This window comes from Anastrepha obliqua, chromosome 5 (genome assembly GCF_027943255.1).
Source record: "Anastrepha obliqua isolate idAnaObli1 chromosome 5, idAnaObli1_1.0, whole genome shotgun sequence".
NCBI lineage: Eukaryota > Metazoa > Arthropoda > Insecta > Diptera > Tephritidae > Anastrepha > Anastrepha obliqua.
Window position 1 is genome coordinate 26517640 of NC_072896.1, and position 27960 is coordinate 26545599.

General features: G+C 37.1%; 1 protein-coding gene across 1 annotated transcript in view; it reads left to right on the top strand.

The window, feature by feature from the left end:
• Positions 1–27960, top strand: part of LOC129248673 (semaphorin-1A) — a 323037-nt gene that overhangs the window by 109449 nt on the left and 185628 nt on the right. The window contains 1 exon segment of the mRNA XM_054888304.1: positions 13526–13634. Coding sequence (XP_054744279.1) covers positions 13526–13634 — 109 coding nt within the window.

The following is a 27960-nucleotide window of genomic DNA, read 5'->3' on the forward strand; positions in this document are numbered from 1 at the left end:
CACTGTGCGAGAAGCGACCGCATTACGCGGAGAGACATGAAAAAGTGATTCTATAGCATGATAAAGCTCGGCCTCATGTTGCCAAACCCGTTAAAACCTACCTGGAAACACTGAAATGGGGAATCCTACCCCACCCGCCATATTCTCCAGATATTGGGCCGTCTGATTATCACCTGTTTCGATCATTGGCACATTGTCTAGCTGACCAGCAGTTCCATTCACATGAAGACATCAAAAAATGGCTTGATCTGTGGATAGCCTCAAAAGATGAACAGTTTTACCGCGATGAGATCTACCAGAAAGTTGGGGAAAAGTAGTAGCCAGTTGTATTTTCATGAAAAAAAACGCGAGACCTTAGTTGCGCACCTAATAGTTATTTATCATTTTTTTATTATTCAAAAAGTATAACCAAATATCGAACTACGTTCTGTTCGTTAGAAACAGAATTAATTTTCGAGTGTTTTTTTCGCATTGAAGGGATGATTATTGTGTGGGTTGTTAGGATTTTTGGTTTTTTGATCAAATTTCAATCAATTTTTTCCTTTTTTTAATTTGAAGCTTTTACGCGAAAATAATGATTATTTTGTGCGTTCTTTATTTTTTAATTTTTGTGATCGATTATAAGACTATTCCTAAAGCCTAATTTTGCTTTCGGAAATACAAATTATCCTTCAGTTGAATTAAATTTAGTATAAGCTCACATTAATTCAGCTCAATTTTCGTCATAGATAAAAAAGAGCACTGAGATTTATTGGTTGATTTTATAACTTCTTAGTTTTTCATTAAATTCTAATAATGTTTTTATGAAAATATATTTCATTCTCTCGGAGAAACCATATAAATAAGGGTTTCAAACTTAATGAAAATTAGAAAAAAAATTCAACTAATTTCCGTCCAAATTTCAAATTTTTTAATAATATTTCAAGAAAAAACTCGATACATTTGATACATCAAAATGCAAGTTTCAAGTAACTCGAAAATTGTGTTGGTCTTTGACAATTTTTTGGCTGACGGTGCTGGGTGTTTTCTTCCAGATAAAAAAAATATGTTAATGAGCATTCGTTATATGGAGAAAATTACCACCAGGTTATATTTTTTGTTCAAATGTTCAATATACAGACGGAATATTTCTAAAGATAATTAAAGTTTGGATAATTTTTGCAGGTACGCGTCCAGGCATATCTAAATAACACCTCTGGCTTCCCATTCGCTTACCTATGCGCTAAATCTTTTTTTCGACTTTCTTTCATTTGAATTCACTCGGAAATAATTTCGTTCAATCCTTGACTCCATAGAGTTGTTTTACCTGCATTTAAAATACTTTTTCCAACTTTACTTCTTGTGTACTTTTGACGCTTAATTTTTCATATATATTTGGCTTACCAGATTCGCACAAAATTTAAATTTTATTCAATTGCAAAGAAGAAAATGGAGAGAAAAATCAGCGCCAGCTGCGGCTTAGTGCAGCATGTTGTGGCGTGCATTGTATTGAGGGGAGGGCGGAGGCTCGGTGTTGTGCACATTGTGGCATGGTCTGTTGCGATAACAAAGGAAAGCCACAGCGGCATGGCAGTCTCGCCTGAGTAGACGCGCCATACACATTACTGCAATGCAGTCAACCGCGCGCGCACACACACACACACACAAAAACACACAAGAACAAACTTTGCATATGAGTACACACTTGCCACAGTTGCCAAGTCTACTGCTGTTCAGCGTCAAATGAGTAAAAGAATAGTACCGGAGAGGGCATGTGCGGAGCAAAGCGCACTGCTGGTGTGGCGCGCGAGAACATGCAAAGCCGCAATAACGAGCCAAATAGCAGAAAAATAAAAAATAAAAATAAAAAATCAGCACAAAAGTGCAAAAGAAAAAGTCTGCACACTCGAGAGGCGAACAGGAGCGCGCGCGCGCGCATGCTGAAGCAACGACGATGTTCGCGCCCAAATAAGGGCAAGCACACGGCACAAGCCATGCAATGGTAAATATTTATGAGTGTACGGTTGCGGTTTACGCGCCAAATGCGAATTAATAACGCGCTAACCCTGCGCGCCCGCTTCCACAAACGTGCGCGCGGATTCAACACTCAACATTCGGAGTGAGCTGCCGCTTTGTGCGTAATTTTTCTTACTCACAACAGCACTGGCGCCGCGACTAAGTGGAGCGCAGCTATGCTATGTGGCAAAGGCGATGTACGACGCAGGTGTATGCGTACCGTATTTGCGCTCATATGCATAATTATTGCGCGCCATCCGATTTTTAGTCCCTTCACTAGCCCCGCTCGCCGCGCAGCTCTTTGCTTACCCATTGACGCTTGTGTCAACCTGGCGTTTATGCAACAATCACCGCCATGCATAAATACTAGCTGCGCTAGCGCTGGTAACAATAATAATTGCAACAGCAACAACAACAACCCATGAGTGTTAAACGAGTGCGCTTTACGCCATTTGCCGCTGGCTACTATCAACTATGCTGTGCTGTATTTGTAATTTGGATTTTTCCCATTTTTGCGCACAACTCAAGCGTCAATTGTGGCATCAGAAGAAGAGCGATCGCGCGCGCTACAACATTAGCCACACATCTCACCTAACTGGCAGCAGAGTGCGAGGGTAGTTACGAGCACGCGACGCCCCATCGACCAGCTAAGCGCTGAACGTGCGAACGAACGCACAAATTGAACCGTCAAACAATGCGATGGGGCAAAATGCTGACATTGATGATATGCGCTTTGTGTCTGTAGCCAGCGACACAAGTAGAGTTGCCTTCGTTGTATAGTAATTGAAAATGAGGCTTTTTTGTGTAGTGCGACTTGTATGCAGGCGTTGATTGCGCGGTCGCTGGCTTGTGTCTGTCGTGTGCGCGCTGCGTGTTATCTCTCACGTATGTGCTTATGTGCGTTCAAGTCATTGCTTTTGCAGCTGATATCGCTATTATTGTTGTGGTAATTCAAACGCATCATAATTGCCAACAACAAAATTTACAACTATAATAACAACAAATATCACTACCACATCTACATGCACATGTGCCACTCGACTACGCGGGGTGCTGGCATAACAACTTTGACTATACGCAAAATTGCACAGGCAATTGCAATAGCCAACCAACAACAATACGGCGTGCACACATATGTGTGCGACACTCATACGCAGCGTTGTCCGCATTTAGCTGTCAAAGGAAACGCACCATTTGGGCTCTTATCAAACGTGTCATTGTCATTTTGCGTAGCCTTATTTTGATGGTAGTGTTAATATCTTTCTAATAGCTGTTCGCGTAAAGGAAAATCAAGGCACGCTGTTATTAAAGGTAGTACGCCTTTGAAGGCTTAAATCAGGAATGCGCCTTCGAAGCATTATCAAGAAAAACTATTCTTTAGGCTAATAGTTTCTTTAGATCACTTTAACAGCGAAACTAGATTTCGAAGGTATAACTAAATATGATTCGCGAGGCATATAGGTACTGAACAAATAAAATTGAAAAATTTCATATTGGTTTAGTATAAAGAGAAAAAAATGACACTAATGTCAGTGCCTCCGAAATGTATGCTTTAGTATTGCCATGGAATTAAAGACACCTATTAAGTAACGACTTAAGATTTAGATTTATGTTAAGATTTAGAGACAAAGATAAAGTTAAGGATAGAGACAGAGACTGAGATTGAGCTTAAGATTGGCATTGGAATTGAGATAGAGATACAGATTGAGATTGAGATTGAGATTTAGGAAGATTGAGATTGGGATTGAGATTCAGATTGAGATTGAGACTAAGATTGGGATTGAGGTTGAGGATGAAGATGAGGATGAGGATGAGGATGAGGATGAGGATGAGGATGAGGATGAGGATGAGGATGAGGATGAGGATGAGGACGAGGATGAGGATGAGGATGAGGATGAGGATGAGGATGAGGATGAGGATGAGGATGAGGATGAGGATGAGGATGAGGATGAGGATGAGGATGAGGATGAGGATGAGGATGAGGATGAGGATGAGGATGAGGATGAGGATGAGGATGAGGATGAGGATGAGGATGAGGATGAGGATGAGGATGAGGATGAGGATGAGGATGAGGATGAGGATGAGGATGAGGATGAGGATGAGGATGAGGATGAGGATGAGGATGAGGATGAGGATGAGGATGAGGTTGATGTTTATGTTGATGTTGATGTTGAGGTTGAGGTTGAGGTTGAGGATGAGGATGAGGATGAGGATGAGGTTGATGTTTATGTTGATGTTGAGGTTGAGGTTGAGGTTGAGGTTGAGGTTGAGGTTGAGGTTGAGGTTGAGGTTGAGGTTGAGGTTGAGGTTGAGGTTGAGGATGAGGATGAGGTTGATGTTTATGTTGATGTTGATGTTGAGGTTGAGGTTGAGGTTGAGGATGAGGATGAGGATGAGGATGAGGTTGATGTTTATGTTGATGTTGAGGTTGAGGTTGAGGTTGAGGTTGAGGTTGAGGTTGAGGTTGAGGTTGAGGTTGAGGTTGAGGTTGAGGTTGAGGTTGAGGTTGAGGTTGAGGTTGAGGTTGAGGTTGAGGTTGAGGTTGAGGTTGAGGTTGAGATTGAGATTGAGATTGTGATTGAGGTTGAGGTTGAGGATGAGGTTGAGATTGAGATTGAGATTGAGATTGAGATTGAGATTGAGATTGAGATTGAGATTGAGATTGGGATTGAGATTAGGGTTGAGATTGAGACTGAGATTGAGAATGAGATTGGGATTGAGATTGAGATTGAGATTGAGATTGGATTGAGACTGAGGTCGAGATTGAGATAGCTATTGAGACTGAGATTGAGATTGAGACTGAGGCTGAGATTGAGATGGAGATTGAGATTGAGATTGAGATTGAGATGGAGATTGAGATTGAGATTGAGATTGAGATTGGGATTGAGATTGAGATGAAGACGGAGATTAAGATTGAAATTGGGATTCAGATTGAGAATAAAATTGGGATTGAAGTTGAGGATGAGGATGAGGTTGAGGTTGATGTTGATGTTGATGTTGAGGTTGAGGTTGAGGTTGAGGTTGAGGTTGAGGTTGAGGTTGAGATTGAGATTGAGAATAAAATTGGGATTGAAGTTGAGGATGAGGATGAGGTTGATGTTGAGGTTGAGGTTGAGGTTGAGGTTGAGGTTGAGGTTGAGGTTGAGGTTGAGGTTGAGGTTGAGGTTGAGGTTGAGGTTGAGGTTGAGGTTGAGATTGAGATTGAAATTGGGATTGAGACTGAGATTGAGATTGAGATTGGGATTGAGATTGAGACTGAGATTGAGATGAAGATGGAGATTAAGATTGAGTTTGAGATGTAGATTGAGGCTGAGATTGAGATTGAGATTGAGATGGAAATTCAGATTGAGTTTGAGATTGAGATAGAGATCTAGATTGAGATTGAGATGGAGAATGAGATTGAGATTTAGATGGAGATTGGACTAGGATTGAGATTGAGGTTAAGATTGAGATTGAGATTAAGGCAAAGATAAAGTTATCTTTATTCAATATACAACTCTTAACAATTGTATATAAAAAAATTACAAAATTTAAATGTCCATCATGAGCCCGTCTACAGGTTTAATCCGCCACATAGTCAATTCATGAATGCCTAGTTGGTGAGAACGTCGAGATATCGATGTCGAAGGGTGTTTAGTAACACTTTGCGCTACAATTGTAATTTTTTCAACAAAGTCTAGCTTATGGCCAGCCAGTCCTTTTTGTATCCTCGACGGAACTAGTTTCTTGAATTTATTTTACCTACTTTTGAACGTATTTTGCGATATGTTATTCTCAAAGATCGATAATTTACATTATAAGTGGCAATAATTTTTAAGGCTAGAATAACGCCTGAAAGTACAGAAAAGTACATTTCATGTACTCATGAAAATTTGTACATCTGTCTGAGGTGACATAAAGCAAAGGTATCAACTAGGAATTATTCACTACTGATATATACGTATCACTTTTGAAAGACCATTTGTGAGTAACCTCCACGCCTTTTTATTAAAATGCAAGGAAAAAATCAAAACTTTTCAAATAAGAACGGATTTAAGGTTTTTGATTTTCAAAATAGACCGATCACGAATAGACGCTTATACTGTCCGCTGTCCTCGGTAGCCCCCACTGAATTTTTTTGATAAATATAATATATTCCAACGTAGAATCTCTCTTGCCAACAAGTGCTACTTTGGACTAAGTAGGCAATTGAGCAGTAAAGTCCTCTCTCAACGAACAAAATTAACACTCTACAAGACTCTCATCATGCCCGTCCTAACGTATGGCGCAGAAGCTTGGACGATGACAACATCCGATGAAGCGACGCTTGGAGTGTTCGAGAGAAAGATTCTGCGTAAGATTTTTGGACCTTTGCACGTTGGCAACGGCGAATATCGCAGACGATGGAACGATGAGCTGTATGAGCTTTACGACGACATAGACATAGCGCAGCGAATAAAGATCCAGCGGCTTCGTTGGCTGGGTCATGTCGTCCGAATGGATACAAACGCTCCGGCTTTGAAAGTATTCGATGCGGTACCAGCTGGTGGTAGCAGAGGAAGAGGAAGGCCTCCTCTGCGTTGGAAAGATCAGGTGGAGAAGGACTTGGCTTCACTTGGTGTGTCCAATTGGCGCCGGTTAGCACGAGAAAGAAATGACTGGCGCGCTTTGTTAATCTCGGCCAAAATCGCGTAAGCGGTTATCGCGCCAATTAAGAAGAAGAAGAATATATTCGTAAAACATTTTGGTGCTCAAAAGTCCAGTTTAAAGGTAGTTTTTGGAGTTTTCTTAAAAAACAAGTCAAATTAACCCGTAACACCGGCAGTTCAGGGGCTAAAAGGATAGACAGAAATGATACTCGTGACTATGTACTACTGAACATTTTTTTTCTATTTTTTTTCTATCAGAAATATACTTCTAACACCTTTTATTTCATATACATAAATATCTCTACCATCAAAATTTCTATAATTCCATCCACTTTATTCGACAAAAGCAGTGGACTGCTATCAGAATTATAATGGTAACTTTTCTGCTCAAAAGCGCTATGAGAAAGTGTAATTATTGCATAAATGATGTATTCACTCAATCAGCTTTTCAAGTTTCCAAAATCCTTACAAAGACTTCCAAAAAGTTCTTCCTCGATTTTCACGGATTTTTGTGTATCGAAAATATGCCATTACAACTTCTTATTTCTTCTTGGAACTCACATAGGAAAAGTGGGTAGAAGGAAATCGCTTTTCATAAGCAACTATAGGCATAAATAATTCATTGAGTAAATGCTTATATTTACACCCACATACACACGCGCGAGTCTACATAAGCGATAAGTGTAAACTAAAGTACATTGTAAGTGAGTGCCGTATGAAGTTATATACCGAAATTATTTATATACGTCGCAGTTGTTCTGAAAACTTTCCGCAAACGCATACTTTTGCATAAATTTGTGTGCAAAGAAATCGACGATATCGACGAGGCACTCTTTCAAATGCATACCACATACACCCACACTCCACACGCAGACATACGCAAACATACATGTGTCAGAACAAATACCGGAAGTTGATCTATGCGCTGCCAAAATTTGTTGAGCTGTGGCATCCGGCATCAGGCAGCTGTCGTGGCTGCATAAACAAACACACGGTAATACATTCATCAAAACGATTGCAACTGCTCTCAGCAGCAAACCAAACCACGCCAAACCACGCCAAGCCAAGCCAAGCCAAGCCAAACCAACTAACCAGCCAGTGAACCAACCACCTGCCATGCTGCCACACCCTTTTTCGCTTTTTGTTGCTACTCCAACTTGTTGTTGTTGTTTATTGCTGTTGTTGTTATTGTGATTGTATAAACTTATCCGTTGCATATTTTTCGCATGCAAGCGCCAACAATTCCCATCCGCATTCACATTCGAATTCGCATACATTCGCTTATTTGCTCGTCATGCGCCGCTCGCTGTGTGAGTTTACTTGCATGCGTATGGTTGTGCTCACACAAGCACACATGTGCACACATACATACGCTCTTCACATACGTACAATTAATAGTATGTGCAAATCCTTTTGCGTTATTGAAATAAGTTTTCGTTTTGGCTCCATATTTTGGCATATTTTCGTGTGCGCGCATGCAACATTGCTGCTGGAAAGGTTGCAGTCGCGGGGTGGCACAGCATTGATGACGGAAATTTTGATAAGCTCAGTTCATTGGTTTTTCGACATAGCGGATTTTGCTTTCATCATTTCCTTTTTTCGAGGCTTTGCGTAAGATTGAGTCGATCGATCGACTGCTGTGTCAATTGAGTGAGTACTCGCAGTTGTTGTTTTTTCATTTACTTCGCATGCGGAAGTTGTGGTGGTGGTAGTGATATTTTGTTTTCGTTTTTTGCCAATAAATTATTGAGATGAATATGACATTTTCGAAAGTTTTAATGTTGCCATATACTCGTATGCGAATTTTAGCTCTTCGATTTGCATACTTCAAAAAAGTTATTTGCGCATCAAATTAATCACAGATAACTTCTAAATAAGTACAACTGTGCCATGGGTGGAGAGAATGTAAGAATGGATGAAAGGGCTTTAGTTCGACAAAAAATGTATGAGCTAAAAACAATTTATCACAGGGTTACTCATATTCGACGGACCCGACGGAGTTCGATGACTCTTTGGGCCCATTCCAATCGACGAGGCTTGTCCGCAGGCAACAATCTTTGCGTCAATTGAATTTTATACGGAAATAAATGTAAATCAATGCGGATAATTCGTTGTAAAGTGGTCCGAGCAATGCCCAACTGCTGAGAACGGTGATTTTGGGATGTCCTTAATGACGCCTTGGTCGGTTTTGATTTGGCCTTCTTCGGATTAGAAAGAGCATCAACCTTTCGTACAAACGTTTAATGGTGTTCTTAGAAGGCGCACTTTTCACATTATTTAATTTTTTATACGCACGTTGAGTTTTCACAATCGACTTCTTTTGTTGAATGTAAATTTCAACAATTTGGGAGCGCTCGCGTGGCGTGTACTGTTGCATGGTAAAAATCTGCTTGGACTGACGCTTCCAACGCGGTATGTCATTAAGCGATCTGACGTCTCTGTCAAAAGATACAGGGATGCCAGTTGGGTCCGTCGAATATTGGCAACTCTGTATTTACTATATCTGATTGGCATTCAGCCAGTTTCAATACGAAAACTTGATATTCGAGGTGTGCACATTTCCATACACAGCAAGAACTTTTCCTCGATATTCGAGCTAAATAAGCGGCAGACCTGCAGTTTCATAGACAAAAAAAAAACTGAAGCATACGAGGGATGTCTTTTATATGTCAAGATTAGAGAACAAAAACAAATTTTAATCACTTTATTGTTTTTCAAAATATTCTCCATGAAGATCTATACACTTTTGCATGCGTTTGAGCCAATTGTCGAAGCACTTTTGCCACTCTGAATGAGGTACCTCCAAAACATGCATTCTGTCGAAAAACGTTCACCTCTCAGTTTGTTTTTTACGTACGGGAATAAAAAGAAGTCATTCGGTGCCAAGTCAGGACTATACGGCAGATAACCCATTAATTCGATGTTTTGGGTGCTCAAAAATGCAGTTGTTTGAGCCGATGTATGAGAGCTCGCATTGTCCTGGTGAAGAGTGATCCGTCTTTGCCGATTGGTTTTCCTAATTTCTTGGAAGACAACTGGCAAACAAATGGTTGTGTACCACTCAGAATTTACTGTTCTGCGTTGTTCTAGTGGTACGGTTGCGACATGTCCAGTTTTTCCGAAAAAACAGGAGACCATTTGCTTGGAAGTGCTTCGTGCGCGAACAACTTTTGTTGAATTTGGCTCATTTTGAAACACCCATACAGTCGACTGCTGTTTACTTTCGGGCTCATACGCGTAAATCCATGATTCATCACCTGTCACGATGTCATAGACGTGTTTCGAAGCCCCGCGATCGTATTTTGTGAGCATTTCCTTCGACCAATCGACACGAGCCTTTTTTTGAGCGATTGCCAAATTGTGTGGGATCCAACGCGAACAAATTTTTTTGACAGTCAAATGTTTATGCAATATTGAATGTATGCTGGTCCCTCTAACGCCTAAGATTGTCTCAATCTCACGATAGGTCACATGATGATCTTGCAATATCAGTTCGCGCACAACATCAATGGTTTTCGGAACAACAACTGATTTTCGACGAGCTTCACGAAATTCGTCTTGGAGTGAACTACGACCACGATTGAATTCACCATACCATCGATAAACACTGGTCTTTGATGGAGCTTCATCGCCAAAAAATGAATTAAGTTCATCCATTCAATGTTTCTGAGTTAATCCACGTCGAAAGTTGTAAAAAATAATCGCACGATGTAGAAATCATAGAAAAATCTTGTCGAAAAGAAAATGAAAGTTATAATTATTTATAATAATGTTTTATAAGGTTCAAAGTTTGGTTGTGATTTACAGTCAAAGTCAGAATAACATTCAAAGTCTATGTCAAAGTCAATGTAAAATTCATAGCAAATCCAGTCAAAAAACAAAAGTGAAAACCAAAGTTAAATTCCAAGTAAACGGAGAATCTATATCAAAACCTTTTCGCAAGCAAAGCGAAAGTCAAAATATTTACAACAACATTAATGTGAGGCGCGAAATCGAATTCTGATGTAAGGTCGAAGTCAAAATCAGACACAAAATCTGATTAAAAATCGATGTAGAAATCATAGAAAAACCCAGTCAAAGAGAAAATTACAGTCAGAATCATACAAAATAATGTTATTACAAGGTTCGAAGTCAAATTGTGACTTAAAGTCAAAGTCGAAGTCGGAGTTATAATCAAAGCCTAGGTCGTAGTCAGTTGATGAGCAAAAACAAGTCAAAATTATTGATAATAATTTTAGTGTAAAGTCTGAAATCAAATTGTGATTTGAAGTTAAAGTTAAAGTCAGAGTTGCATTCAAAGTCAATCGAGAAGTCATACCCAAATGCAGTCGACGAGTAAATGAAAGTCAGAATTATTCATAATAATGTTTTTGTGAGGTTGGAAGTGGAATTTCTATTTGAAGTCAAAGTTGAAGTCGGAGTATGAATCAAATTCAATGTAGAAGCCATAATCAAATCTAATTAATGAGAGAATTAAAATCAAAATTAGGTATAGAATTACAATGGTATGGCTTGGGTCGAAGTCGAAGGCTGATTGAAAGTCAAAGTCGAAGTCAAAGTCAAATTCAAATTCAATATAAAGGGTGGTTAAGTTTGAAGGGCCGGTGTTGATTTTGAATAAAATACAATTTTTTAAGAAATTATTGTCATTTCTCTTTATTATGATAATATTGGTACGGCTCAATTACGTATGCAAGAAAATATCGGCCAAATAGCCGCCGCGGCCTCGGCGACACACCTCCATCCGATGGTCCAAATTTTCGATGACGCTGAGGCGTAATTAAAGTTCTATGCCTATAATGGATTGGATTCAGTCTTAAGCTGTGTGTCTCAGCTTAGTATGTGTATCAGCCTCAGTGTCAGCTTCATTCTAAATATCAGCTTTATATTTGTCTAAGAGTTACTGTCATTATTACTTTTAATCTCAGTGGTGCCAGTATCAGTTACGATCTCAGCTTCGCTTCAAGTCCCAATCTCAGTCTTAGCTTTAGTCTCAATATGTCTCAGTTTAGTCCCACTCTAAGTCTTAGTCGCAGTATTAGATGCAACCATAACTTTCGATTAAAATTCAGAGACAAAATCTAGGTATGAGTCACAGGTTCTGTAAAAATTAAGTTTTCGTCTCAATCTCAGTCTAGATCGTAATATCTGTTACAGCCTAAGTACGACTTACAGTATCAGTTCTATTGTCGATCTCAGTCTCAGTCTCATTCTCTATTTCAATATGGACGCCACTTTCAGTTTCAGTCTCAGTCTGAGTTTTAAATCCTCGTTACGTCTCAGGCTCTGTCTCGGTCTCATTTTCACTCTCACTCCCCGTATAAATCTTAGTTTCACCCTCAATTTCAGTTACAGGCTCAGTTGCAGTATTTTTCTCAATCTCAGTCTCAGTTCTTCTTCATTTTTAGATTCAGTATCAACCTGTGTATATAAATTTAGTTTTAGTTTCACTATCAGCTTAATCTTCAGTCTCAGTCTCATTTGCGGATAAATTTTGCTCTCATTATTACTTCCAATCTCAAGTCACAGTCTTAGTCCCAGTATCAGTCTTAGTCATAGTCTCAGTCCCACTTTTAAGTCCCAATCTCAGTCTTAGTCTCTGTCACAATATTTACTTCAGTCCCAATATGTCTCAGCTTAGTGTCAGTATCAGCGTCAGTTTAGTCTCACTCTCAGTCCCAGTTTCAGTCTCAGTATCAGTCTCTGTCACAGCCTCAATCTTAATTTATTGCTCATTCTCAGTCTCTATTTCAGTTTCAGCCTTAGTTTCAATCTTAGTCTCTGGCTCAGTGCCAGTTCCACTTTCAGATTCAGTTACAGTCTTAGTATCTCTCTTTGTTTCAGTCTCAGTATCGATCTCAATCACAGTCTGAGTCTTAATGTACGTCTGGGTTTAGGGCTCATTCCCAGTCTCAGCCTTAATTTCAGTCTGAGTCTCTGGTTCAGTCTCAGTTTTAGTTTCAGCCTCAATTACAGTCTCACTCTTACTTTCTGTCTCCACGTGAAAGTCAAAGTCACGGTTTATTTACGTCGCAGTCCTTATCTCTGTCTCAGACTCCGGCTTAGTCTTGGACCCACTTTCGAATCATTTGTCTAAGAGTTACTGTCAGTATAAGTCCCAATGTCGGTTCCACTTTTAAGTTCCATTATCAGTCTTCGTCTCAATTTCAATCTAAGCCACAGATTCAGATCCCAACCAATTGAGATTTTCTTTCAAATTTCGTTGCGCAGATAAAGCAGTATGAAGAGAGATTGCCTAAGTGGCTCTCAAACTTGAGATTTCTGCAAATCAAAATTTGAGTCGTCAGATGATTATTCGGTTGATCGACTTCTTGCCGTCTTAAGTATTAACTCGGAGGCCTTTTTTTCACTTTAAATGGCAGATGTGGGATGTTTTAAGGACTTCCTGGAGTAGTTTTCACCCAAATGAGTTTTGCAATTCCTTGGTAGTAGGTAGTAAAATACAATATTTGAGTAGCTCTATCGAAATTCCTGCGCTTCTTCATCCACTGGCTTGGTGTAATCGCCTTAGCCATTTTGGCAAAGTTCAAAGCGACTCACTCGTTTCTTCTTCATTTTAATCGGCACCATTTATAAATCTCAGTGAAGCCAAGTATTTTTTCATTTGATCTTTCTCATGCTCCGCTAAATTTTTATCCGTAAGAGGCGTTTCAAATAAGTGGTGCGCCAAAAAGACGCAATGCAAAATCTGAAAAATGTGGCACTGCATATTTTTAGGCGCTTTAGGTCTTTTTTGACATGCGATTGCAAGTAGAGCAGCTCAATGAAGCTTTTGCACATAACTCACGTACGTTCACTTACATTTTTCTATTCTTTACATGCAGATGTATTTATATAAATATTTGAAAATATTTACGATTTCCAACATTCTTCTATTTCAGAAACATCGTTTACAATCTGAGCATACACGACCTAACGGAACAGCAGCGTTTGGTGTGGCAATCCACAGAGGATGACGTCAAAATGTGCATTATTAAGGGCAAAGCCGAGGTAAATAAAGCAATAATGAATCAAAATTGTTTGTCTTTACGTTTGTACGGGAGCCTATTTCTTTATTTGTTTACATGAACAAAATGCAAATGAAAGGCTATGTAAGCGAGAATAACCAAAATGGGCATAAAAATAAATCTGCGTCATTAAGAGTCCCTGCATGCATTCAACCTCGCTCGTGCACACGCCGACTTGTACACGACACGTGTGTCATTAACGGTGACTGTTGTGCGCCGCCTTGCGATCTACAGTTACATACGTACGTGTATGCGTGTGTGCACATTTCGTGCTAGCGGTTATAATTAATTTTGCTTATATTTTACTGGCATTCATTTTTCGCGTCTTAGGCGCTTAGTGCGGCGCAAAAGTTTCATCAATTAAAAATAAACATGACAAAATATGGCTACAACGAGCGCCGCAATCGAAATGACAAGCAGCTTGTGTGAGCGCCTGAAAGCATGCACCTACACATGCATATGCATACACGTCACACACACTTGCAATATCGTACAATGGTGCAAATGTGCAATAGTGGCATGCATGCGTCTGCACGTTCGCTGCATAATTATAGGCGCTTTAAAGTGCACTTGAACATGCGAACTCCGCCGCCATAGCGTCATACGGGTACGTAAAAGCGTGCAAGCATTGTCGGCCAGCCAAGCCTAGTCTCAGTAGCTGTGGAAGCTACCACCTGCCAGGAAAAGCAACTGTCCTCAACTGCGTACTAAATTAAGAAATAGGCTAGCAAATGTGCGGAATTCTATTGCGTGCTGATTTTTCACTTGAAATTTTAGGTCAAAAGGTCACGTGATAATTGATTTGCTTTACGGCCCCTACCAGCTGCTTTTACTAATTATTTTATCCATGATTTATTCTACCCAACTGAGAAATTGCCTTCTATCGATTTGTGTAACACTTTTAGGCGCTTCGTCGTCGTCTGCACTTAATCAGTTATGACACGCCGCGTATTTTAGTGCTAATTAACTACTTCAAGCAAAATACAAGCGCACACATTAGACGCAAGCCACACCTTTAGTGAGCAAAGCGCGCGCGCGATAAGCGCTTAAAGCCAATGTATTTGAAATCGCCTCGAAGTATGCTTCTCATTTGTCTATGCAGCCGTTCATTTGCTTGGCCGCCTTAACTTTTGTCGGGCGGAAGTCATAATAATAGAAAGACTTGTACTACCAGTGTATTTTATGGCAATTTGTATGCCAACTTTGTTGGCATTTTTGTCTGTCCGTTCGTACATCTGCACTATCGCGCCGTTGTCACGACTCAATTCACTTCGCCATTTATGTTGCATGCCAGCGCTATCGTTTATAAGTTTATTTAAATGTGTCCGCGAATACAAGTGTTTGTGTGTGTGTGTGTGTGTGAGGCTTTGTTGGAATGCAATTAGAGTTGGCGAAATATTTTGCATAGTCACGCAATTAGAAAACGTCGACGTCGTTGTAGTCGGCGCTAAGAAGAACGAATGGGTGAATGAACGATGTACAGTGGGTGGATATTGGAGAAATTTTGGTTGTATAAAAATTTGTTGAAAAATAAAGAATAATAAAAGAAAATGAAAAACAGTTATATTTTGTGCTGAAAGATTTGAATTATAGAGTAAATGATTTATTGGAGATCGCGTAAGAAAAAAAATTTTTTTAGGCACTTACTTTTTCTTAACTTGACGCACCTGCAGTGGGAGGTTATTCGAGAAATTTTGGTTTAAAGAAAATGTGTTTAAAAATAAAAAATAATAAAAATGAGTTAACTGTTATGTTGAACGATTTGAGTTACAGAGTAAATGATTTTTTGGAGATTTCAGAAGAAAAAAATTCTTTTAACACTTCTTTCTTTACTAAGACGCACCTGCAGCGGATTCATAAGGTTAGGTTAAGTAAAGGGAGGTTAAGTTTCAAGGGCCGGTGTTGATTTGAATAAAATAATTTTTTTTTCGAAAATTATTGTCATTTCTCTTTATTATGATAATACTGGTATATCTCAATTGCGTATGGAACAAAATATCGGCCTCGGCGGCACACCTCCATCCGATGGTTCAAATTTTCGTTTTCGTTAATGTGCCGAATTATCTCATCCTTTAGCTCTTGAATTGTTGCTGGCTTACCGACGTACACCTTTTCTTTCAAATAACCCCAAAGAAAGAAGTCCAACGGTGTCGTTGATGTTTAGGTGTGTTTCATATTCAACATCAGCCCTTGAAATGTAACCACCCTTTATATCTGGCGAATTTGAATAGATCCCACATGGACCAAAAGCGTCCGTAGTGTTACTAGTGTTGTTGGAGTCGTGTTAAACATAGTGTCACCTGTCTTGGCGAATTTTAATAAAAAGTTTAAAATTTTGTCAGCAATACCCTTCAGACATGAGAAATATGCCGATCCCAGGCAACTGTAACGAGTTTTGCTTAGATCAGTACAGTGACAAAAGAGGTGTTCTAACGCACCTCTTTCTTCTTCGCATAAGTTTCACGCGTCGTTCTGGGGCAATCCCATTTTAGCGGCGTGAAGTGGAGTGAGACAACGTCCCGCCAAATTTCCAACCAATATTTTATGTTCCTTCCTTGAGATTGATAAAATACTCGCAAATTGGTTTGTTTTCGTGTTGCAAGTTTGTGGCAGTATTTTGGCAATCCTGTGCAAGGTGGAGGCTTTCCATATAGACTATGTTTCCAGAGTTAATTTCTCGTCTAGTTCCGTCTTCAAAACTGAGAGTGAGAGATATATGTTCGACGTACTCATCCCAGGGAAGCGAGTGCCTGCCTTAGCAAACTCGTCAACTTTTTCATTAACTTAAGCTAAAATTCCATTGCCAATAATCTTCAAGTGAATTTTCGATTCCAGCTGAAAAAAAAAACTTTTCTGAAAAGCTCCTTTCTTGGTTAATATGTTTAGCTGAATTTAGCGCTGAACAAAAAGAACCGTAAAATGTAGGAATGTCAGCTATTTTTGACAGGTGATGTAGCAAAAATTTCGATTTCACATTTTTTTAATTCACTGTTGAAAATTTTGGTATAGGGTTTTTTAAAAACAAATATCTTCACTTCTTTTTAACACTTTCAGGTCTGCATTTTCTTTTATGTTTATCTTTTTAATATTTCCATATTTTTATTTTTTATTGCTCTGTTGAAGATTTTGGTACAGAGCTATCTTTTAACACTTTCAGGTCCTTAGTTTCTTTAATTTTTTTCTTTTTAATATTTTTATTTTTTATTGCACTGTCGAAAATTTTGGTACACAGTTTTTTTGAAACTTTTAGGATTTTATTTTATTTTATTTTTTTCTATTATTTTTTCTATTTATTTTATTTTTTTCTAATACTTCTATATCTTTATTTTTTATTGCACTATTGAAAATTTTGGTACAGAGTTTTTTTAACACTTTCAGGATATTTATTATTTTATGTTTTTTTTTTTGCATTTTAATATTTCCATATTTTTTTATTGCACTGTTAAAAATTTAGTATAGAGTTGTTGTTAACACTTTCAGGCCTTTATTTTCTTTTATTTTTTTTTTAATATTTCCATATTTTTATTTTTTTATTGCACTGCTGAAAACTTTGGTCCAATTTTTTTAACACTTTCAGGATTTTATTTTCATTTATTTTCTTCTTATTAATATTTCCATATTTTTATTTTTTATTCCACTGCTCAAAATTTTGGTACAGAGTTTTTTTAAAACTTTCAGCTCTTTACTTTCTTTTACTTTTTTTAATATTCCCATTTTTATTTTTATTGCACTGTTGAAAATTTTGGTACAGAGTTTTTTTAACACTTTTAGGATTTTTATTATTTTATGTTTTTTTTTGCTTTTTAATATTTCCATATTTTTTTATTCCGCTGTCTTTTATTTTTTTTTTCTCTTTTTAATTTTTTTAAATTTTTATTGCATTGTTGAAAATTTTGGTACAGAGCTATTTTAACACATTCAGGTCCTTATTTTCTTTTATTTTTTTTCTTTTTAATATTTCTATATCTTTATTTTTTTTTTTTTGCACTGTACAGACCTTTTTTAACACTTTCAGGATTTTATTTTTTTTTTTATGATTTTCTTTTTAATATGTATTTTCATATTTTTATTTTTTATTGCACTGGTGAAAACTTTGGTATAGAGTTTTTTTAAACTTTCAAGACTATATTTTGTTTTATTTTATTTTTTTTTTCATTGCACTGCTGAAAATTTTGGTATAAAGTTTATTTGAAATCAAATATCTTCATTACTTTTTACCATATTCATAATAATAATTATTTTTTTTCATTTCAATGGTTTTTTAAATTTTGGTATAGAGCTTTTTAATATTTTTTTTTTTTTTTGGTTTTTGACAAAGATTTATTTTAGTTTTGAGAATTTTTTTTTTAATTTTTTGCAAATTTTTGTTTACATCATTTTTTCATAAATTTTTCATTTTCCTACCACTGTCCGACGTTGTGCTTCCTTGGTTATGTATGTACATATGTGTGTGTGCATGACACAATCTAGGTTGGCGACCAAATTTATGTATGTAAAAGCACTTGAATTTAGTCGTTGGCAATTTGCGCTGCATATTTTTAGGTGTTAAGTTGAAACTAGGCGAGTGCGATTACTTTGAAATGCCAAGTAGGCATTGTTTGTTAAACTTGTTAAACTCGTTATTCCCTCTTTTACCTTTTCCCCCGTTGCCTGCTATCAGCCTTTCCTCCCTTTCCTTGTTTTCTTTTGCGCTAACGGTTTTTCTCTTATTTTATTACGCTTTGTTTTATCTTCTCTTTACTGCTTTGCCACCCAAAAAGCCCTTTTCCTTTGGCCTTTTCTCTTACTCCTCTGTTCCCGCACTGGCGCTCGCGCTGTAGTTTTACCTTTCAAAGAAATTGTTTGCATTTTACGATTTCGCGGTAATTTAAAACAACTGCATTAAAGCATTAAACGGCGATATGTTAAATTTTCTTATCCCCGCTGTGCATTAAAATTTAAATAAAGTCAAAGTTTCTTATTACGTGCGGTTGTGAAAACTGTTTATAAACTGCAGTAGTTTTTACCTGGCTGGGCTGCAACGCCATGCTTAATTTGTTAATATTTGTTGTTGTTTTTTTTATTTTTTTTTTAATAAAATATAATGGAAAATATTTCATATGCGAATTTAATTAATTCAGGTGGAATGTTTCTCGTTTTTATTACACGAGCAGCTGAAATATTTTGCAATAATATGAAATGTGGAGGGAAGTGGGCGCTGACTCCTTTGATTGCAGCTGCTTCGATATACATAAATCGCAATAATTTAAGCATTAAATTATATTTTTTATCAAATGGAATTTTTCATATTTTAGAGTTCACATTCAAGAATTAGCGTGAACTAAATTCTTATGAAGGGTACCGGCAATGCACAAAGAAACGTAGGTGGCGCAAAATTAATCATCCAATTTTGTTTTTGAATAACTTTTTTTTACTGAATAAATCTGTTTTTTGACCTTTACGCGCTCCATTGCTTATCTGTTTGTACCCTGCGCCTGTATAATTTGCCAATGCCAAATATGATTGACGTCATTTGCACAAATTATAAATTTTCTTATAGGGTGATTAATTTTGCGTCATCTTGTATAAGTTCTTGTACGTCTGTCCGCATTTATCTATTACTGCCGTAATTTCTATTGGCATGAGCAGCATTTTTCTGGAGTTAAAATTAAAATTTTTAAGGATAACTTTGTCTTCAGGCCGATTAAAAGAAAGTCACAGGATATCAAATAGGTGCTGCTGCGGTCGAGATATTTTGCGCCATCTTTTATAAATTGCATAAAAAAAATGTATGTATTTCACGTACAGGAGCTGTCAATTAGCCACCCAGATCGTGCGATATAAAGCCTTTAGATTATTTTTTGTGGGGATATGTTAAAGCTCATTTCTATTCAGACAAGCCTGATTCAATTAACGCATTGGAAGACACCATTAAAGCATTTATATGTGAGATACCGGCCGAAACATTGGAAATAGTATGCCAACATTGGACTAAGCGGATGAACCATTTAAAGCGCAGTCGCGGTCAACATTTGCATGAAATAATCTTCAAACACTAAATTATATGGATTGTACTATCGATTTAAATAAAAATTTCATGACTTTTTCTGAATTTTACATGTGTTTTTTTGAAAAACTTTCCATAGCTCTTTAAAAATCACCCTTTAGTATGGCCATCAAATATCAGTGCATATAGAAAACTGTTCTTGGAATAGATTGGTTTTCACTAAGTGGACATCCAGCAATTTTCAATGGAGCTAAACTCGGGTGAATCGCGGGCACATTAAATCGTCTTTAAATCAAAGTTTTGGAAAAATTCCAACTCATTGGTTGTAGTGCTTCCCAAGTGGCTTAACAGATGCCAATTAAGGCACAATGAGGGCAATTTTTTACACTTCCCGTTGAAAGTATACCATTTCTACGATAGTATCACTTGTGAAGTTATTTTGATACATTTTTTATATACTCAAGCACTCTCCGGATAAGAGTCGCATAAGAAATATGGTACCGCTATGTAGCTCCTAATGCTTACACTGTAAGATACTTAAGGGTGTTCAATTCAATCAATCAATTGCTTCTGTCAATGAATTTTGCACGTTTGTCGAGTCCTACAAAGAGCAGGGCAGTGGCAAAGTAATTGTTCCAAAGTATCCCTAGGGTTAATAAATAAAAATAAATAAATTAAAATCTGAGAACAAACAAAATTAATTTTTTCCCATCTATTTTTCTTCTTGCTATGACAAATTGAGAAAGTTGAGGGCATCTACCATATTTGGTGGATATTTGCAGTGAAAGGTTTGCGCCTTCTTTTTATTAGAGCGCTTTCATGCCATAGCATTCCGGGTTTTTTTTTTTAAGTGAAACTTCTTAGGCGTTGAGGGACGAGCGAGAATGGGGAGTAAAATATCACGGTCATGCAACGTTTTGGCCATTTTGGTTCCGCGAGAGAGAAAAAAGATATAACATAGAGGAAAAGGAGAGAGAGAGCTATACCTTATATATATCTTAGATACACTTTAGTTTATTTTTCCAGAGTTTTTCCTAGATGTTGCTAATTTCTAGTGAGAAATACCACTGCCTACTTTTTGGCGCTTGTTTGTTGGTGAAAACTTGTAGTAAATATATTTTTCGTGCCTATTTTTTGGCGTTATATTTCCTTGGCTCCTACTGTTTGGGGCGTTTTTTGGTCGCAATTGTTTTGGTGCTTTTTGTTTTTTTTTTTGATGCCTACTTTTCTGCCCTTATTTCCGTTTCCTGGCTAGTGCTTGTGCGTACTATAAAGTGCTATTTATTCCGGCGTGGATTTATTGGTATTGCGTTGCGGTAATTTGAGCCATTGCTGCGGTCCTGGAATCGCTGCGTTTGTGCGGGTGATAAACGCTCGGAGTAGTGCGCTTTTTTGCCACGGTTTATGCCCGGCGTTTACCTACACCGGTCGACCCTTCTCCGTTTTTTGTAAATTTTGTCTAGTTGTATTCTCTGCAAATGTTGTGATGTGCTCAGCATCAAAATAAAGTGTACATCAGATATTGTTAAGTTTTGACTATTTGTTTACTTATTTTATAATTTCCATTATTTGTTTACAAAAATATGGTTCGTATTAAAATACAACCCATATAAACTAAGGTTTCGAACTTAACACAAAATTTATAAAAATTCTGCAAATGTTCAGCAAAATTTGACAATTTTTACTAGGAGTTTATAGAAAAATTTCAGGTACGCAGTTTTGTAGATTATTGAATTTTAGTATACTAAAATACAAAATTCAAGTAGTTCCAAAATTGTGTTGATTTTTGACAATTTGTTCTGCTGACGGTATAGGATGTTTTTTCCATATAAGAAAATTGTGTCGAATAGAGAAAATGCGCAAGACCGCTTCCTAAAAAAATTGTCAAAAATCAGTGTAATTTGGAATGTACTTAAAACTTGCACTTTATTATACCAAATTTAAATGATCTATAAAACTAGATAACGGAAATTTTTCGAAAAATTCTAAGTAAAAAGTCTGAAATTCTAATGAAAGTTTGCCGAATTTTTACAAGTTTTATACAAAGTTTGAAACATTAGTTTATATGGCTTGTGTTGTAGTTGAACTATACTTAAAAAAAAATAATAGAAATTTGAAAATAAATAAATAAATTTTCAAATCTTAACAATATGTGATGTACACTTTATTTTGACGTTGACTGTATATTCTTTCTCTCTCTCTCTCATTCCCTCTCGGGTCTCTCCCTCTTTCTTTGTCTGCCTTGAAAGTTTGACTTTTGTTATATGTAGTACGCTACACGCACTTTTTTTAACTTTTAAACAAAAAAATATTTTTTTTTTTTACTTTTAAAAACTATACTTTTCTACAAAAAAAAAAAAACAAAAAACAAAAAATATGAAAATTTTAAAAGAAGCAAATATTTCACTTTTAAAAACTCTGTACTAAAAGTTTGAACATTAAACAGATCTTAAATTTTGTTTTAATTTTTCCGGTTTACTAGGTTGCTTAATAAGTTTTGCGGTTCGATAAGAAAAACGCAATTTTATGGTTTGAAATACACTTTACAGTTTTCCAACGAGATTCCAATTTATGAATTCCATCCGTGAAACGAGAATCTGGATGAGCTGCAAAATACGTTTCCAAAGCTGGTATATTTCTAACACTGCCCATTGAGATGCTTAGAGTTTCCATTAACCCTTTGCACTCGAAGTTTTTTTTGAGTCATATTACCAGCAACTCGAAGCCATTTGAGTGAAAAGATCATATTCACATGTAAGTTCATGATATACGCATTGAAAGAAAAGTCATCGTTGTATGTTATTATTTTTTTAATTGTTTATGGATACAAATGTTAGGATATATAAAAAAAATTATAAAATTATTACATTTTGTAATCTTCCAAAGTGTGATACCTCTCGAAGCAATTGCCAATATGTAATCTTGGCTTCTCTAGACAGGTATCACAAAAATAATGGGTCTGCCGTCTTTCGCCTGGAATTTTTCTATTCGAACACACTACACAATCTTTCTTGGTTCCAGAACGTATAATATGTAGGTGGTTGTTGAGTCTGGCCTCCGTATTTGGTGTGTAACTGTATTCTCGAGATGTGCTGTTTTGTCGGAAATTCCCAATCAATTGGTCCACCAACAATTTTACAAACTTCAAGTGTGTCATTGGTTTTTCATTATTTATTTTTTTAACAGAAGTGTTCAATATATATGCATTTACTGTACACATTTCCATCCCCCAAAAAAATAGTTTTCTCCACCATTTCAGGGATTTTCTTTTTACGATTTGTTTTTGTTCTCATGTTAAAAACTGAAAATTATTTCCATTGTCTCCGTAGCGGAGCCCTCGACTTTGAAGACAAATTTTAAATGGCTCCGCTCCGGAGCCCTCGAGTGCAAAGAGTTAAATCTCTTTCAGTCACTCAACGACATCCCAATACGACTTATTGTATTTTTTCCACGATTTTCGATGTTGTTGCTGTTTTTGGACGACGTGGATCGTCTTGAGCGGTTGTACGACCACGTTTAAATTCAGCAATCCATCTTTCTACTGCACTAATTGATCGGGAAAAGTCCTGATACACTTTCAACAATCGTTCATGAATTTCCTTTGCTTTAAACCTTCCAAAAAATAAAAATCCAATCACTGGCTTCACTAAAAAGATTTTAAACAAAAAATGAATTGGCAGATTGAAATGAAACTTCACAGACGTTCATATGAAAAGGGTACCTACATAAAAAAAAAATTGCGGCTATTAGCAACGCTCTCTCTTATCGAACCGAGAAACTTATTGAACTTTAAAAAACTTCAACACTGAATAAATGGCAAAACTATTAAATTGTTTTCAAAATATTTCCAGTTTACTTCTTACTATACTGTGGGCAAAAAGTAAGGTGAATTTGGTTGTAAAATTAAAAATCTTTATTTATTCTTTTAAATCAATTTCATCCCCTTCAAAATAATCCCCTCTCGATGAAATACACTTATGCCAACGATTTTTCAAATCCCCGAAACATGCCAAATAGTCCATTTCCGGTATAGCCATCAGCACCTTCTTCGATTCAGCTTTTATCTCCTCAATCGACTCGAAACGCGTTCCCCGGAGTGGTCTCTTGAGTTTTGGGAATAGTCAGAAGTCACACGGAGCCAAATCAGGCGAATACGGTGGTTGCGGAACGATATGCGTGGAATTTTTGGCGAAATGGTCACGAGGAACGAGTGCAGTGTGAGACGGTGGATTATCGTGATGCAAAAACCAAGAGTTGTTGGCCCATAATTCTGGTGTTTTTAGACGAATTGCTTCACGTAAACGACGCATAACGCTCAAATAATATTCCTTATTAACAGTTTGGCCAGGTGGAAGGAATGCATAGTGCACCACTCCACGAAAATCGAAAAAAACTGTCATCATGACCTTTATTTTTGAACGACTTTGACGTGCTCTTTTCGGTCTGGCCTCGCCTTTAGGACGATATTCGCTTGATTGGTCGGTTGTTTCAGGGTCGTAAGCATAAATCCAAGTCTCATCTCCCGTAATGATGCATTTGATGATGATTGTCCTGATCGTCTGAAAGCATTGTTTCACACACATCAACGCGACGACTTTTTTCCAAGAAATTGAGAGTTTTCGGTACCAAACGAGATTTGACTTTTCGTAGGCCCAAATGGTCTTTCAAAATCTTTCACAGATCCTTCTGATATTCCGATCATATCAGTAAGGTCTTTAACAGTCAACCGACGATTTTTGAGCACTAACTCCTTCACTTCATTGACGTGTTGGTCATCTGTTGACGTCGATGGTCGTCCGGAGCGCTCCAAGTCATCAACACGTTCTCGACCCTCTTTGAAGTCTTTGTACCACTTATAAACATTTTTCTGAGACATGGTCGAATCACCAAATGCCTTCTGCAACATGCTAAATGTTTCCGCAGCCGAAATTTCATTTCGCAAACAAAATCTGATGGCACTTCTCTGCTCAATCAAATCAGACATTGTAAAAATCGAAAAATGCACTCTCGGTCGTTTGGTAAACACAAGCATAAATATATTACTGATAATGACATTCACATGAAAGTTGGTCCAGATGTTATTAACAGTGCTGCCAACTCATGAAAAAATAATTAGAGCGAAATTTTAATCTCGCGAAGTTTGACAAATAAATTCACCTTACTTTTTGCCCACATAAATAAATTAATTTTTAGAGTAATTAAAGACAATGTCGAAAATATTGGATCACTTGATTAAGAAACGCTCTCTTACCTTATCTTAAACGGCTAGGAGCGTAAATATGTGTGTGAGGTGGGTCTCAATGGCTTTTTCTCTTCACTCAATTTGTATTCCTTTGCCACTCAGCCTCTTCTATTTGCCCACTAACTGCTTGTTTACCTCTGTTAGTTAACGAGTTCCGTTCTACGCCCTTCTGTCTCTGCTGACTACCGGTGTAAAGTGCCGGTAATCCACCGGCACCCTGCACCCTCCATCCGTCCGAGTGCCAAAGGGCGCTATTAGTTTAAGTTAATTGCAAATTACTAATACTCGCAGAATATTTTATTCATTTCTAATTCCAAATCACATTTTTGCATTTATGCGACCAGCTACTCACACACCCACACACATGCATATGTGCATAATCGCCACTTGATCTTTGTGCATTTATGTAATTATTTTTAAACGCACACATGAATTACTTACCACTACATGCACGCATTTATTGCATTTGATTGAGATTTATAAAGCAAAAATTATAATTTTTGTTATCAGAATGCCTGCCTAGTTTTTAATTACAAAATCAAATTACTATTTAGGCGATACACGCATTTTTGTGTATACATATATATATATATGTGTGTATGTGTGCGTACACGCTTAAATGAGTAAATGAGTGTGCGCGTGCCTGCAAATAAGCGACTAAAACAGCTGAATAGCAATTAATTAATTTTACAATTATTGCAAGCACAAAAGAGCACCCTTTCATGACCTCAGTTCACCCACGCACTCGCACACAGACACACACGCGCACGCAAACAAAGGCATTCACGTGTCTACAAACTTGGGTTAGAGTGTGGCAACCCTCCATATCACGCAGTTGGCTATTTAAGCCGATTTTATATGCGTGTAGGGGTGCGTGCATACATCCATGCAGTTTAATTCACATATGTTTTGTTGTTGCTTTTGTTATTTTCTGACCCTTGTTGCATTGAAAAATGTGACCATCATTCGCTTGTCGCACTCATTTTGCTGCACTTTCGTTCACTTTCGGTCAGCTGCTGTAGGGCAAATTGCAGTCAACTCAATTTAGAGGCCAGAGTCGGTGTCAAAAACCATTGACCATACTAATAAATATCGTTTAGGTGCGTGATGAGGGGCTTACTGCGGCCAGGGGTGCACACTCCATTTTGACACAATTTGTAATTTGTTAATTTATTTAAATGTATGCCTAAAACTTTAAAAGCAATGTGACCAACTTGGTTTTAGCACAGAACTAATAAAAACAACAACAACACCAGTTTAGTATATCCCAGCAAAAACAAAAACAAAACAAAAAAGCAAATACAATAATCGGATTGTTTTGGTTGCCCACTATGCCGCTTTGTATTTGCATATTGTCACATGGGCTTGTGTGCGTGCGCTTGTGTGCTGCCGGTTATAATGTTAAATATTTGAAAGAATAAACAAAACCGTCCATATGTTGATTTTAAATAATAATTAAGCCTTAGGTCAGTGGCTGAAAGTGTCCCCTGTTGAATATTTTATAACACACAGGCAAAGTTGCATTCAAACACATGCACGCACGCATGCAACCCAGCAGGGAATATCACTGCTTTTGAGCTGGCGTATTTCTAGTGAATTTAGATGCATGTCTAATAGCCTGTTTCCACCGCGCGCGCTAACTGCAGTTTACGCTTAATTACAGAACCGGAGACAATTGTTGTTGTTTCGATGCTCATTCAGCCTCTTTTGGACGGCAGTTAACTGAACTTAGCCTAACGTAGCCTAACAGAAAATTTTATGAAAACAGTGTAGGCTTTATTGCAATTTTTTTCAAGATAGGCACAGTCAGAGTCATACCTGAAAAATATTCTGTGAGATTCTGTATGGTAAAATTTTTATGCAGAAATTATGGTGGCATCTACATTTAGCACAAAAATGTTTTTCTGTAATATGTGAAGTGCATATCCCATTTTTTGAAAATAATGCAGATTATCCTCTTAGTACAAAAATACCGACAGCTTCAGTAGCAGCAAAAGTCCGAAAGTACACAAAATCAGCTGCTAAGTTTACTCTATTGAAGCAAAAGCTCAGTGAAAGCGCCAGTAACTATTTGTTTCTCAGCAAAGCTTGGAAGTATGTTAAACCAACTATTTGAGTTTACACTCCTGCGGTGAATATGCTTTCTAGATATTTCCAAAACTTAACACGACTCTTAACCTGCGTTTTAAAGGAAGTCTGACTTTTCAAAATCTCAATTCAGCGATTGGTAAAAGAACGTCCAGTTTTTGGTCTCCCAATACTTTTTCTATCTTCGACAGCAAAATTTTCTTGAACATTTTTCACCGACCTTTGAATTGTTAACACATTGGAAAGATTATTTCCACACTATAATAATAATAAGTTTCAAAAATCTTAACGTGTTATCCTATCGTAAAAAATAGTACATCTGTCTTCTTGAAAAAAGGTCAAAGATGACTTAAAAAAGGAACTGTCTAGGAATTATTCACTATTGACATCTAGGTGTCACTTTTCGAAGAATCTTTACTGTTCGAAAGCTTTAGATCCTTGGCCGTGATGTCTTTCAGGCTGTTATATGCTTTTATCTTTAAACTACACAAAAGAGCATTTTTCCCTCTCTAGTAAATGATTTTTCGCAAAGGCTAAATTACGCAGAGTGTCAAAAATCGGCCGAATATGAATACTAAAAGACAGTTAAAATGCAACTTTTAGTTAATAAATCAGTCAAAAATGTCGGTTGATAAGATAGCAAAGTCCACTACGAAGGGCAGACAGTTATTTTGCTAGTTTAAATGCCAATGAAATTTCCTTAACCTCCCATTTTGACTCTAGAAGTCATACTTTTTCTTTACAGTCCAGTGAAATTTTCCTAATTTGGTCTCAGGTTGATCTAAATTAGATTTTTTTGGACAGGCTCTTCTTTTTTATGGAAATATACATAAATATATTAAAAACTATTTATTAAAGAATATACGACAATGAGCCAAATTGGTCGTCTGCCGGAAAAATACAATTAAATTGACATTGAATACTAAATTCATTCCGAAGAAATATCGCAAAACGTAAATACATTCGTTTACAATTAACTGTCTATTTTTTAAA